We start from the raw sequence: 15,464 nt of genomic DNA, 5'->3' as shown, positions 1-15,464 counted from the left end.
AGCATTAGCATTAGTATTATCAGCGGGTACCCAAACTGGCGGAACTTCTCGCATAGGATATTGGCCAGACCCATCTCGTTGTTCAATGTCCTCAACGAACAATGCATGAGGAATAGGAGCAGGACGAAGAGATAGCAACCGTTCAATAGCACGTCGGACATTAGTGTCGACTATCAGTCCAGTTGCGAACTGAAGCCGGAGTTCAGACAGGGCGGTCAGCACCTCGTCAGGCGCAACAGCCGCTATCTGATCATGTAAGAACTTGCACATTTCATCAAACACATATCTCTGAGTAGGTATGTTGAATTGATCAAACGTTTCGAGGACAACACGAGGTGGATTTCTAACAGGGTTTATCATCCAACCCATCGCCATATTGTATAGCGCAACACGTTCTCTATTACCAGGAAGCTGGCTACGTCTCTGTGGACCATCGGAACCTGCAGACCCAAAAACAGGTCCGAGCGACTGAAAGAAGTTTGTCGCAAGGGGAGAATCACGATTACGAGTAGAGGGAGAAGAGTAAGACACAGGACTAACAAGAGAAGGAGTAGAGACGTTAGCAGCAACAGGGGTTAACAACACAGGAGCAGTAGCGTGAGCAGTAGCGGGAACAGGAGTATGTGGAAGCGGAGGAGCAGTAGGAATAGACACAGGCACAGGAGCAGGAACAGTCGGAAGAGCGGGTGCAGGTTGAGGAACTGGTGGGACAGGTACGGCAGGGACCACAGGAGCTGCGGTACCCTGTACGTACGGAGGTGGCGACTTCATAAGATAGGACATTAAAGAATCCTCAACTGCCTCTTCCTTCTTATCCGACTCCGTAGACAAAACAGGATAGCATTTGTCTATGGACATACGCTGTAATCTCTCAAACACTTCCTTATCCTTATCCTCCTTATCACGCTGAAACTGCTCAGCTTTCTTTACTATAGTAGCAACAGTATCTCGCTGACTACGTTTATTTTGTCTGATCTCTTTCTGTCGGGCTTCTTTGCGCCAGAACCGAAAGGCATCAAACATGGCCGGCCTTGATTTACGTTCGAACAACTTTATTTCCAAATTATCTAAGATCGACGCTTCGAAGCTACCGTGAGGTGGCCAACGAAGATCGCCGTCTTTCTTTGTATATTTGATCCAATAATCGTTAAAAGCAATCGGGCCTAGCCCATGTTTGCTATATAGGTCATATGTAGGAGTTCCAACCGGAGGTATCGGACATGAGTCCTCCAGCAGGGAATCCGCACCACAAGGTCTAAAGCAACTGAACAAAGTACTGCGACCAGGCATCTTGCACACTAGCCGAGTTTCACAAACTTCAAGGGTTACGGGATTTACCAAGTCCCAGCAAGAACAAAACCCTCGGTCTTTGGCGGCTGCAGTCGTCAAACAAATACAACAACAACAAAGTACGCTAGCAAAGTGTCACCGACAAAAACACTCACACAGCGTGTACAACAAAGACACCCGCTAAAGTGTCTACAACAAAAACACTCGCTAAAGTGTTTACAACAAAGAACTCTGGGAGCGACCCACAAATACTTAACTCAAAGATCAATGGCGTCCTCAGGAAGGCCCGTCTATCGTCTCGCTATACCAAGGTCTACGCCAGGCGCCAAAACAGGTCTACAGTCAGGGTAGCAGTCCGTCGCAGCCGTTAGGAGGCGGGAATCTTCGCGGGAAAAGTCTTCGGGCCACTTATTTCGACAACAGGATCGATGAAGCGGGGTGCACCTTCCCTCGGAGATTTCACACGAAGTTCCTCACGATCGTCAGGCTTGGACCGGTACCACTGATGCAGCCCCACGTTGGGCGCCAACTGAAGGACTGGGTTCTTTGGACCCAGCGGTGCCAGGGCACAACACCTGAAACCTTCGTGGGTAACCTGCTCCGGCGTACAAGTCACAGAGACACGGGACACTTCCTTCGGCGTCAAAGAGTCAAGGTTTATTTACTGCAGGGAACACAGAAGTCACAAGAAGTACATCGAGTGTAGTTCGGGGAGACTGCTTCAAATTGTATTTGTGGATCGCTCCTTTTATACAGTTTCTACCCATAGGATAACATGATACACAATAGTTTACAACCTGGTTCCCACAAGTTGCTCTCAGAGGGGTCGCTTAGATCACTTTGAAACACACAAGATCCGGAACATAAGTGCGGAAACATTTGGCGGTTCCCAACTGTAAAAACCCATCTTCCCACCTTTAGCAAATTCCAATCAGCAGTAAAGTAGATCGAAACAGGAACGAAGACAGGTGCAGAGGAAGACGGAAACAGTGGGGAGATCGGAAAGGGTGTAAAAGGGGAGTGTCGAGAAGCACGAGATACAGGCATCAAAGGGACGTGCCTAATGAGATGCACGGCTGAGACAATAAGCCCGTGCGGCAAGATGAGCCTCGAGCGGCGCCATCTGCCTTACAGTAGCATCCCCCTCGTCATAAAGACACTTTCAAAGAACATGTGTCTTCCGCAAATATCTTGGGAGTCCCAGGGTCGCGAAGCGGGCAGCGTCCGTTCGCTGGCTACTTGAGGGCAAGAGACAAAATGGATGCCGTATCTAAGATGGAACCCGTGGGTACAGATGACAAACCCACATAACAAACGAACGGTTTAAGTTAGCACAGCGAAACTGCGCACACTTGCTAAACTCGTCATTTGCGGTTCATAGATACTAGACTCGACCATATTCGTGTGAGTCGAAAACACCACTTACAATTGTCACGGAACCTCAGCGCTCTATCAGAAGCATGTTGCTATCCTAGAGAGAGCTATCGAGGCGGGGTTCCGACATGTTCAATTTAAGATGCAATGTCGAGGGCCTACTATACAAGATCTTGATTATATAAGACGGGTAAAACAAATTAAGCTTTACATTCTGGTTGCAGGTGGAGCAACAAATACCAATAGTGACAGAGGCTCAGATTGCCCTCAAGCCATCTCTGATCCTGCTAGGATTATGGGGATTATGACGCTATTTAAATAAACTTGCTGTTTTGCACCACAGCCCTGGTGGTGGCAAAACAATATATTATACGTTTGTGGTGAGTGAAAACCATCCAGAGAATCTCTGACTGGTCAGATAACATGAACTGGTGTTTGCAGGCAGAAGTCACAGTCTGCCATGCTGGCCCTGAGAGTTCAACAGGATATGTGCCAAATGGCTGGCTATACTGGAAGAGGATTAGGGAGGCTCAGGGAAGAGAATGGAGATGGTTGGAGAATGGGGTTCTGTGTGCTGGATGGGACACTTCAGGGGAAGAACCAGGGGCTGTCAAAGTGCATTGAATTGTCCGACTAGAATGACAAATGGGCATTCAATCTGTTGTCGACTACCATGTTTACATATGGTGTCGGAACTAGAACATGGAGATAGATGCCAGACAATACAAAGCTTGCTAACGGTGCTGCGCAAGTTCCTTGTTGTAGCTAATGCAAAACTAATTTAAAAAAATTAAAAATCAGGACCACAAAATGAAATGGGGACTTCACAACTAAGTCACTCAACTAAGGAGCCCACTCACAAGACAATGATTGTAATTGTGCGACAGCTCTGTGCAATATTCAAATTATATAACAGAATTGCTACCAAGGGCATATGCTAACCTTAAACTTTAATTCGAACAAACCAAACCTGTACATATATGAACTGAATTGGAATTTAAACAGTAACACTCATCTTCTTCCATATACTGATGATTATTAGAGGATGCAAATTAATTTCATGATACCTGATCTCATAAGCCAGACTGTATTATCAGGTAATGCTAGCAGTGTGGCATTTAAGCAGTAGTGACGGGGGAATCTTTACTGTTAACCAGAAACACGTCAGAGATTGGAGATCCAGGTCACTATAGTTCAAGGAATCACCATGTTCGAGAAAGATGTGGAATAAGTACCAGTACACATTTTTGAGTAATAGGATGCTTATTTCCATTTTGTGGCTTTGCTTCAAGCAATGAGTACAGGGTTCGAGTGTGATTCAAGTGGCAAGAGATAAACATCATGTTCAGAAAACAGTTAATAAAGCACGGCGTCCGATACTAAATTGAGCACTTCAAAAGCCAATGGCAGGTGTTTTAAAGATACACAGTTCATTCAGGATTCTGGTGCAGTCCCCTTCTCTTGTCATTTCTTTATGATGGGTTTGCTCAATAGCACATGTCCACTGCTCGTGCTCCTGCGGATTCTGAAATACTGGTTTCCGTTTACCTGAAGTAAGTCCTAATATCTGGAGTTGAGGATGGTTACACACAAGTCTTCAGAATCCTGGACTGGTGAGCACAGAAAACTGCACAAGCCTACCCTGCTCCCAAATGCTTGGTCCTTTCCCAAATCGCTTTGCTTAGGAATTTATTTTGTACAAAGTGTTCCTACAGAGGCTACCAACAAGTGCTGAACCCCTTAGGTTGAAATACTTATTCCAACCCACCTCAAGCTTCCCTACACATTGGTAAGGTGTTCTCTCTTCTACACTGTACTAGTCTTCCTCTCATTGAATGACACCTTTCAACCCTGCCCTTTTGTGCCCACTTTCCCCCTCAACGCCAAGATTAGGTCACAGTTAATTCTTTCTTTACATGGGTAACTCATAAAATTCTAGAAAGCAAAGTGATAGCTGCCTTCATGACAGTCTAGAAGCAATCTCAAGTGAATTGGGGGATTAATCATTTGTGCTCACTGATGCTGAAATACCCAATTCAGCCTCTTATTGTGTAGACTTACAAAAGGAATGTTTTACGTTTCTTAGGTCTTCATTAAAAACAGACAAGGAATCATTTAACTTCACCGGGAAGATGATAAAAGGGTGATTGTGGGATTCATAATCAAGATGTCTTATGTAAAGGAAGGGGTCGTGAAACAATGACTGGCAGAATATCTGCACCAGAGATGTTTTAGTCAGCACTTTAAGACTCGTAGCTATGTAAAGATGTAATTTACATATCCGGTGAAGTCACTCAGATTTGCACTTTCTAGTAAAAAAATGAAAACGCACTCCCTCACTCAAAGCAATTCTGGTCAGTAGCGCAGACAGCGTACCCAGAGTGACATCCACTGCACCAACTTGAAACAAACGTACCTGATGAGAAAGGAAGTATTCTGCCTGCTTCTGAGACAGAGGCCCACTGCAAGCCAGATCTTCTTCTCTGTAAGAAAAATAAGAGTAGTCACCCAAAAGTTGCTAAAAAACAGCAGCAGAACGGCTCAGTAACAAAAAGACTGCTTAGTAAATCAAATAAGATATTTGCTGTGATCTGCATGGGCTGATTGTAACAGCAAGGGGGGGGGGGAAGAAGTCTCCCAATAAAAATAAAAAAATCAACACTTGTAAGTGAAAGGGGCTGAATTGAAATCAAAAAAATCAAAAAAAGCTTATTTTATTAACTCCACAGAAAGATGTGGTGGATATGCCTCGATTCTCAAGAAAACCGTGAAGCTACTCACACGAACGGGCAAGGGTTCTTACCTGAGTGGAGGATCAAGCTCTTCTTTTTCCATCCTGCCCTCCACATCGTCGCTTGTGGTCAAGTCCATATCGGTGTCATCGCTGCTCACGGTTGCAGTAGCAGATTTTTTCTCCTCATTTCTGAAGTAATGTTGCAGGGCAGTGTAGAGCTTGTACACCTGGCTGAACGAAAGCTTGTTGTAGGCTAAGATCATGTGACGGAGAAATAAACCTATTCAAAGGAGAGGTGAGTTAGCACCACTCGCTCGTCTGGGTGCACGACAGCAGTCCATGAGAACAATGAGGAAGCAGTCTTACCTTAAGAATTCCTCCACGTGGGTCACCAGTTTGCACAAATGAATAAAGAAGTTGAACTGTTGACAGACACCTGGGGGCCATAGGGTTAATCCACACTAAAAACCCAATTCCAAGAGGGAAATAATGTTCACTGCCTCCTATGTGCAAATTTCACACTTGCTAAATATGGACTGTGTGGGGTTAGATATTTAACAGATGTGAAATTTGTACCCCATTCCAATTATTGAATGTTAAAAAGGGTGAGAACACATTAACTGTGCATGTCGTTTCCCAGTCCTGGGTCGGCAAACAGCATTACCTAACCATTCAACAAGTGTAGCAATTTGCAGCCAACAAGTGTAGCAATTTGCAGCCAACCTGTAACCTGGTTTCAGGTGCCAGCTCATGTTTTTGCCCAAAGTGATCTTAGCGCCTGACTTGGAATCAGGCTGAACTACTAGACCACAATCATACAAAAATTCCCTTAGCTAGTATGAGAGAATCCTCTGGAACTGCCGGAGAGTTTCACAAATGACCCTTTGTGACACACTTTATTTGCTAGCGCCTCTACACTGTGGTAAGGCGTGTTTATGCTCACAGCCGTCATTAATTCAATGGGAGGATTGGTTCTTCAAATTCAATTTGTGCAATCTGTTCACATAGCCAAAGGCACACCTGGTCTCTGCTGTCAGCTAAACTATACTGAATGTAGGGTAGTAAATTAAAAGCTCAATATATCAGACTCATTTCCATACAATTACAATGCACAACAAGCCATGACTTAATCACCAATAATGAAAACATGAAAATTCTAGAGGAAACAAGCATTGGTAGTACAAACCAGTCTAGCTCGTCTAACACCAACAGACATAAGATGGTACCACTTATTCATGGATATGGAATGGCAACGCACAAATTGTCAATGAGACCGTAACCCAGGATATATTGTGATCTCCATTTGTGATATGCAGCGGCTCTGCGAATATCGATCATACTAGGGCTGGAAAGTGGTCTATAGTCAGATGTTAAAAAGGAACACTTTTGTTTCTAATGGAAGCTTTGAGGTGGCAACTGTTTCTTTTAAGTGCACTACAGTGACATCCAAAACTGGAAAAGAATGTGGTGTAGAGTTGCATCTCTGTGCTTTTTTTTTGTAATCACCTCCTCATTACGATCAGATAGACCAGCCATCACAAATTACAGCATGACTTTGTTCAATTTATAAGGACCAAAGGTTTACTGTTCCGTCCCAACTTATTTTTACTGTCGATCTGTAACTCAGGTGCCGATTTGCAAAACATGTGGCTGCACTATAACCAAGTCTTTTTGCATCTCAACGCTCAAAATACATTGACACTGCCTCAGAGTAATTCTTGAAAAGTATATTGATGTAAACATGTAAACAGCGTAGTGGTATTAGTGGAGATTTACATAACTTCACACCCAGTGATCCGCGTCAGACTTACAAAGAAGGATAATCCCGGAATAGCACATTTCATTACAGGACAACTATGGTTTACAGAATCATAGACAATCTGGATATCTCATATGGCGAATTAGGGCTCTTCACATGAGATGAGAGTTTGTTTTACCCTAAATCACCACAAACAAATTAACTAACGCCCATCATTTCTGAAATATATTACACTATTCAAGTAGAGAAAAAGTATTCTGGATTTTAAAAATGTCTTGGGATTAGTAAAACCCTCCTCCACCAGAGTGTCTTTTCAATTAAATCTTCCAACATGGACTGCTTGCATTCATTTACCAAAACAAAAAATAGGATATGTGACTTAACCAAAACCCTTCAAATACATGGAGGCTTGTCAGAGGTCCCTGAAACATTTACTGATTTCATTAATCACAGATTCTACACAATAAGCTGATGCAACAACACTTACTGGGGTTCCAGTGATCTAGTACCAGAGAAAATATTTAATCATATGCTCAATCTTCTAAACAATATGGAACGATCACAGTGGTGCGCAAATAGGGGCTTCTTTCTTAGATTGTGACGGGTGAAACCTCCAGCAATTTTGAAAAGCAAACAGCACGTGCACTCTTCGTACACTTCAGAAAGGGAAACAACATTGACCGTGGTACATTACTACACAGCGCATGTTGCATCTACTGCTTGACCAAATCAAAGGGTGTGCACTTCACAACTGTATTTAGCAGGTCAATTGCAATTGGGCCCTAATGTGATCACATCAAGTCTGTATGTACATAATGTGGACTAATATGTTTAAAAGTGTTCAAAACATATTCTTTGGTTGAAACACCCATTAAACCTTTTATCATTCATTATTTTTAAGAGCGCTGGTAAATGTCTGGCTTAAGACATCCACATTCAGAAGTCTAATTTCTCACTGAGCCTCCACAATCACTTACCTACGACACTCGTCTTGTGCACCTCTGGTTCTGTCCCAGAAAAAGAATCACCCAGATCATCGAAGAACTGCTCCATATCCTTCAGCTCCCCCTCGGCCATCAGTTTTATTCTGAAAAGGAAATTAAAGTATTAGGATATGCCATAGGACTTTCTGCAGAAGAGAAGCAACCACACTCCTGAATAAGAATTTCAGCATGGAAACAACTTTGAAAGAGAAAAATGGATAGATTTTCTCATAAACGATTTGTAACTAGCACTCACTTCACAATCTAAGCCTACATAGAATACAAGAAAATGCTAAACAAAATCCACAGTGTACTGATTGGGATGCAGATTGTTGAGCTACAATGGCTGCATTGAATATTTTGGACAGAAGGTGCTCTAAAGAGAGTTGACGGGTGTAGGCACCCAATCAGACTGAAGGGCCATGCACAAAACATTTGTATGGATCTCTTTTTCAAATGCTGAAATATTACTACAGATGCAATTCCGACCAAACGCATGGTACCTTTGTTGCAGTTTTCAGAACTGTTCCAGGGTCCCTATCAAGTACTTTTCCCAACATATTTGTCGAGCGAACCATAGCATTCTGGGAAAGTACAAGCAAACTGCAGCTGTGTGCATTTCCAGCATCACAAGGTAAGCAGTTTTCCTTACCTTGTAATTTCATCTCATAGAGAGATGAAATTAACAAGATCAACTTAAGCTTTTGTGCTTACTACTTAATTTTGGGTAAGACTGTTTTACAGGGACAGGTTAGATCCGAGTACCTGGGAACATTAGTGTGCCTCTTCCTCAAGGAGTTAGAAATGTCAACCAAGGCTCATTGCCCTTATGGCAATGAGCGAAATGGGAAAAAACGCACACTGATGATACTGACACTACCAACCTGAGGCAAAGCTGCTATGAAAGGTCTTAGCACAGCAGCAGTAAAGATTAAAACCTTACTTAGAAAGAGCAGATGAAGAGAAATAGATAAACAGCGCAGACTGGATTCTAAAACAACTAGGGACTAGACAAAGAAGGCAGACTGAGGGCAATATGGTAACAGAAAACGTCTCAAAGTGGTGTAAAACACAAAGTCACAGCCAACAGAATCCCCATCTTGCGGTAGTAATGCATTCTAAAACCCAAAGCTCCCAGGACAAATATAAAGACTACAAATCAAAACAAGCATTTACAATGCAACGGTCTCGCCTTTGCAAAAGTTAGCGCTTTTGGCATTGTAAATGACAAATGTTTTATTTATGTGTTGGTTTTGGAAACAGATAAATAAATGGCATTGTCATGAGCAGTAGAGAGTGAGTAGTAGAGAGTGAGTAGTAGAGAGTGAGTAGTAGAGAGTGTAGTAGTGAGTAGTAGAGAGAGTAGTAGTGAGTAGTAGAGAGTGAGTAGAGAGTAGTAGAGAGTGAGTAGAGAGTAGTAAGTGAGTAGTAGAGTGTGTAGTAGAGAGTAGTGAGTGTGTAGTAGAGAGTAGTGAGTGTGTAGTAGAGAGTAGTGAGTGTGTAGTAGAGAGTAGTGAGTGTGTAGTAGAGAGTGTGTCGTAGAGAGTGTGTAGTAGAGAGTGAGCAGTAGAGACTAGTGAGTGTGTAGTAGAGTGGTGAGTGTGTAGTAGAGTGGTGAGTGTGTAGTAGAGTGGTGAGTGTGTAGTAGAGTGTGTAGGAGAATGTGTAGTAGGGAGTGTAGTAGAGTGTGTAGCAGAGAGTGTGTAATACAGAATGTGAAGTAGAGAGATTGAAGTAGAGAGATTGAAGTAGAGAGATTGAAGTAGAGAGATTGAAGTAGAGAGATTGAATTAGAGAGATTGAGGTAGAGAGATTGAAGTAGAGAGTGTGGAGTAGACAGTGTGGAGTAGAGAGTGGAGAGTCTGTAGTAGAGTGTAGTAGAAAGTAGTGAGTGTGTAGTAGAGTAGTAGAGAATGTGTAGTAGAGTAGTAGAGAGTAGTAGAGGGTGTGTAGTAGAGTGTGTAGTAGAGCGTGTGTGTAGCAGAGTGTGTAGTAGAGTGTGTAGTGTAGAGTGTGTAGTGTAGAGTGTGTAATGTAGAGTGTGTAATGTAGAGTGTGTAATGTAGAGTGTGTAATGTAGAGTGTGTAATGTAGAGTGTGTAGTAGAGTGTGTAGTAGAGTGTGTAGTAGAGTGTGTAGTAGAGAGTGTAGTAAGTAGTGACTGTAGTAGATAGTGTGTAGTAGAGAGTGTCTAGTATAGAGTGTGTCGAAGAGAGTAGTGGCTGTAGTAGTGAGTGTGTAGTGAGTGTGTAGTAGAGTGTGTAGTAGAGGGTGTAGTAGAGAGTAGTGACTGTAGTAGAGAGTGTGTAGTAGTGTGTAGTAGAGAGTAGTGACTGTAGTAGAGTGTGTAGTACAGTGTGTAGTAGAGAGTAGTGACTGTAGTAGATAGTGTGTAGTAGAGAGTGTCTAGTATAGAGTGTGTCGAAGAGAGTAGTGCCTGTAGTAGTGAGTGTGTAGTGAGTGTGTAGGAGAGAGTAGTGACTGTAGTAGAGAGTGTGTAGTAGTGTGTAGTAGAGAGTAGTGACTGTAGTAGAGTGTGTAGTACAGTGTGTAGTAGAGAGTAGCGACTGTAGTAGAGAGTGTGTAGTAGAGAGTGTGTAGTAGAGTGTGTAGTAGAGAGTAGAGTGCGTAGCAGAGTAGTGACTGTAGTAGAGAGTGTGTAGTAGAGTGTGTAGTAGAGAGTAGTGACTGTAGTAGAGAGTGTGTAGTAGAGAGTAGTGACTGTAGTAGAGTGTGTAGTACAGTGTGTAGTAGAGAGTAGTGACTGTAGTAGATAGTGTGTAGTAGAGAGTGTCTAGTATAGAGTGTGTCGAAGAGAGTAGTGGCTGTAGTAGTGAGTGTGTAGTGAGTGTGTAGTAGAAAGTAGTGACTGTAGTAGAGAGTGTGTAGTAGTGTGTAGTAGAGAGTAGTGACTGTAGTAGAGTGTGTAGTAGAGAGTAGCGACTGTAGTAGAGAGTGTGTAGTAGAGAGTGTGTAGTAGAGTGTGTAGTAGAGAGTAGAGTGCGTAGCAGAGAGTAGTGACTGTAGTAGAGAGTGTGTAGTAGAGTGTGTAGTAGAGAGTGTGTAGTAGAGTGTAGTAGAGAGTAGAGTGCGTAGCAGAGAGTAGTGACTGTAGTAGAGAGTGTGTAGCAGAATGTGTAGTAGAGAGTAGTGACTGTAGTAGGGAGTGTGTAGTAGAGAGTAGTGACTGTAGTAGAGAGTGTGTAGTAGAGAGTGTGTAGTAGAGAGTGTGCAGTGATTTGAGTTTTACATCAAATTAAAAACGGGAACGGAACAAACTCATCCTATACATTATTGTGGTAGGTGCCCACGCATATAGGGTTAAATGATGCGTTAGATGCCACAGGTCCCACCAACACGCTTCCTTTATGATAGGAGAATGCCCAACATCGCGGAGATTTGCTCTCTGCTCTTCCCGGATATTTGTATTTTCAAATGTATAATGTTATCCTGCTAAACGAAGACGATGCTCAAACTATAAAAGAAGAGGGTTTCACAGATATGTTAGTCCTTCCGGGCAAACGAAATGACCCAAAGAAAGATCAAGTGACAGTTTAGAGCTCCAAGTGAGTCTTATAAAAATCAGTGTCTGGAACGCATAGCATCAAAAAACGAGCGGGGCATCAAACTGCAGTGTCATTCAATCAAAGCTTCAAGGCTTCTGAGCGCTAGCCGAGAATTATTTTTTGTGAAGCACTAATCACTGTGGAAGGTGCCCCTGCTATCCCAGATGTGAGAAGTCAGTCTGATATGAAAATAAGCAGTATTTGGAATGAATGTATTTGGCAGGGGGAAGGTGGGGCGGCACAAGACCGTACTGACGAGTGAACAGGAGCCATTTTGTACCGAGTGATTCTGCCTGTGTGCATGTAGACAAACCAGGCAGCAGCATGAGCATGTGATTCGGTAAAATAACAAGCATTTACAATGCAATGGTTTTGCCTTTGTTAAAGTTAGAGCTATTGGCATTGCTCTTGACACGCTGAAGCTCCACTCTGCACGCTGAAGCTCCACTCTGAAGCTCCACTCTGAAGCTCCACTCTGAAGCTCCACTCTGAAGCTCCACTCTGAAGCTCCACTCTGAATCTGCACTCTGAATCTGCACTCTGAAGCTCCACTCTGAAGCTCCACTCTGAAGCTCCACTCTGAATCTGCACTCTGAAGCTCCACTCTGCACTCTGAAGCTCCACTCTGCACTCTGAACTCTGAAGCTCCACTCTGAATCTGCACTCTGCACTCTGAAGCTCCACTCTGCACTCTGAAGCTCCACTCTGCACTCTGAAGCTCCACTCTGCACTCTGAAGCTCCACTCTGCACTCTGAATCTCAACTCTGAAGCTCCACTCTCCACTCTGAATCTCCACTCTGAAGCTCCACTCTCCACTCTGAATCTCCACTCTGAAGCTCCACTCTCCACTCTGAATCTCCACTCTGAAGCTCCACTCTCCACTCTGAATCTCCACTCTGAAGCTCCACTCTCCACTCTGAATCTCCACTCTGAATCTCCACTCTCCACTCTGAATCTCCACTCTGAATCTCCACTCTGAAGCTCCACTCTGAAGCTCCACTCTGAAGCTCCACTCTGAAGCTCCACTCTGAAGCTCCACTCTGAAGCTCCACTCTCCACTCTGAATCTCCACTCTGAAGCTCCACTCTCCACTCTGAATCTCCACTCTGAAGCTCCACTCTGAAGCTCCACTCTGAAGCTCCACTCTGAAGCTCCACTCTGAAGCTCCACTCTGAAGCTCCACTCTGAAGCTCCACTCTGAAGCTCCACTCTGAAGCTCCACTCTGAAGCTCCACTCTGAAGCTCCACTCTGAAGCTCCACTCTGCACTCTGAAGCTCCACTCTGCACTCTGAAGCTCCACTCTGAAGCTCCACTCTGCACTCTGAAGCTCCACTCTGAAGCTCCACTCTGAACTCTGAAGCTCCACTCTGAAGCTCCACTCTGAAGCTCCACTCTGAAGCTCCACTCGGAAGCTCCACTCTGAAGCTCCACTCTGAAGCTCCACTCTGAAGCTCCACTCTGAAGCTCCACTCTGCACTCTGAAGCTCCACTCTGCACTCTGAAGCTCCACTCTGAAGCTCCACTCTGAAGCTCCACTCTGAAGCTCCACTCTGAAGCTCCACTCTGAAGCTCCACTCTGAAGCTCCACTCTGAAGCTCCACTCTGAAGCTCCACTCTGAAGCTCCACTCTGAAGCTCCACTCTGAAGCTCCACTCTGAAGCTCCACTCTGCACTCTGAACGGTCAGACTCCAAAAATCGGCCCTAATCACAATAGTATTATTTCACCTGCGTGAATATAAGTCTTTGAAATTCTGGCCAGTGGTAATACACACAAGTAATATAAAATTGTTGTTCCAAAGAGCATTAAATGGAAATAAAACAAGTACCAGACCCATTGACGCCTGCACCTTAAAAGCAAAACTGACTGAAGCAAGCGCCCGGGCCACGTTGAAAAAAAAAGCCACACACATTAGATGCAGTCAAGGCGCGCTCACGAGGTCAGAAGGCACTCCACATGAACAACTACCAGACACATTGACGCCTGCACTTTGAAATGAAACAAAGTGAAACTGACTAAAGGAAGCGCACGGCCCATTAGATGCAGTCAAGGCGCGCTCACGAGGTCAAATCTCCAAAGGAGAAGCTCGTGACAGCCTGACTACAGCAGAAAAAGCTCGTAACAGTCTGATGTCCACAATATTCCCAGAAAAGTGGCAACATAAGTTGTCTCGCATAGACAGCAAAAGCTTCGCTTTTGCTTTCGTCTAGGCGAGACCTAAAAAGGTGGACAGCTGAAAACATTGGTAATATTTCTATGCTTAGGTTCTTATTCATCGATCTTCATGATGGTGGGGTCATTCTTCTTGATACAGTTCCACTGCAGGGCTCCACTGCCATTGTGCCTCTGCTGCAGGATGTTATCAGTGCAAGCATAGATTCAAGAATGAGGCTCATTACTATCTTTATTTCTCTCCACAAACACACCTAGCTTGGGGCAATTGACCCATGCCATAAACAGAATGGATACAGGCTATCAGAAAAAAAGTTAAATCTGTCCTAGCTGGAGGCCTAGTGAGGGGAGGTCAATCCCAACAAGCCCCAAACAACCCTAATGTTGCCCATGCCGTTGGCAAGTTTGTGTGAACCTGGGTGCCACAGTGAGGTGAAAACCTTGATGCACTACACTATGGTGTTCCTGCTCACCCAGGTTGTAGAGACTAAGACAAATGTCAAGAAGAGGAACTTTTTGTAAAACCAGGAAGAGCAAGAGCTGGATCCCAAATATATTGCAAACGAAAAATATGTTTTGTAGAATTCTGTCTGTAATTTTAGGGACATTAAGTAAGTTAAGGATAGATCATATGCCAAAAGTGGAATATTAGGTGGAAATTTCTAAATGGGGGACAGGTAAGGGCACTACTTGCCCGCGATGTGCACTTACTGCTGCGGACAGTGTGCATATGATCGTCAGATGTAATACTCTATCAAACATTATAAATGAAATGTCTGGGTTTCTCTCGGAGATTACCGGGTGGGGATTAACATATCAACTGAAGAGATTATGCTGGGCATCACTAATAAAAAACGACAGGTGCAAGGGGTGATCTTCGTGGCAATGGCAATCTTTCGACTATGTGTCGCACCAGCTTGGCTCGATCCCGTTCCACCATCTTTTCCCCAATGGAAAGCAAGATTACTTGCGACATGTAGCCTCGAGATAGCCATTTATAAACAAAAAGGACGTAATGTTCGGCAGAGAGGAATGAAAATTTGGACTCCTTTGTTAGATTGGATACAGGCGCACTGAAGATATGAACTGAAAATGCCTTGGTTAATTGATAAAATGTGTTACCCTACAAACAATGTAACCCAACCTTATTGAGAATACCAACTGTTGATTTACTAAATCAGTATAGAAAAAAATTGTTCGACCAAGAATGCATTGAATATTGACTTTAATATGTGTTTCTTTTCCTTTCTTTGTTTTCCCTTATCCCCGGTTTATGAATTTGTATATATGTAATGTAAATCTCTTTGTAAATAGGAATTGAATCACCTGTCCTCATGGGGGGTGGGAACCAAGGGCTATAATAAAATTGTTGTAAAAATCTGAATAAAGATAAGTAAAAAAAAAAAAAAGCAAATGAATTTGACCTCCTCGAAGAAGTGCCCAAATACACATTTTATGCTGCTGCCTAATGCTAAGGATCATTTTTAGGCAAAATGGCTGCCCGTTCAGAAAACACAAGTAAAGTAAAGTTAGGAATGGGATCAAAATAATAAATCCAAAAAAATGTGAACACAAAGCAAATAAC

General features: G+C 43.5%; 1 protein-coding gene across 1 annotated transcript in view; it reads right to left on the bottom strand.

Annotated features, from left to right (window-relative positions):
- ANAPC5 (anaphase promoting complex subunit 5) overlaps positions 1-15,464 on the bottom strand; it is a 152,410-nt gene that overhangs the window by 120,079 nt on the left and 16,867 nt on the right. Inside the window, exons 3-5 of the mRNA XM_086949880.1 lie at positions 8,135-8,244; positions 5,468-5,678; positions 5,081-5,147 (exon numbers count right to left, since the gene is read on the bottom strand). Of these exons, the coding sequence (XP_086806006.1) occupies positions 5,081-5,147; positions 5,468-5,678; positions 8,135-8,244 (388 nt within the window). The remainder of the gene's footprint in view (positions 1-5,080; positions 5,148-5,467; positions 5,679-8,134; positions 8,245-15,464) is intronic.

Source organism: Lissotriton vulgaris, unplaced genomic scaffold, assembly GCF_964263255.1.
Source record: "Lissotriton vulgaris unplaced genomic scaffold, aLisVul1.2 SCAFFOLD_1442, whole genome shotgun sequence".
NCBI lineage: Eukaryota > Metazoa > Chordata > Amphibia > Caudata > Salamandridae > Lissotriton > Lissotriton vulgaris.
The sequence above is the reverse complement of the archived record's forward strand: the minus strand, read 5'-3'. Positions and strand labels throughout refer to the sequence as shown.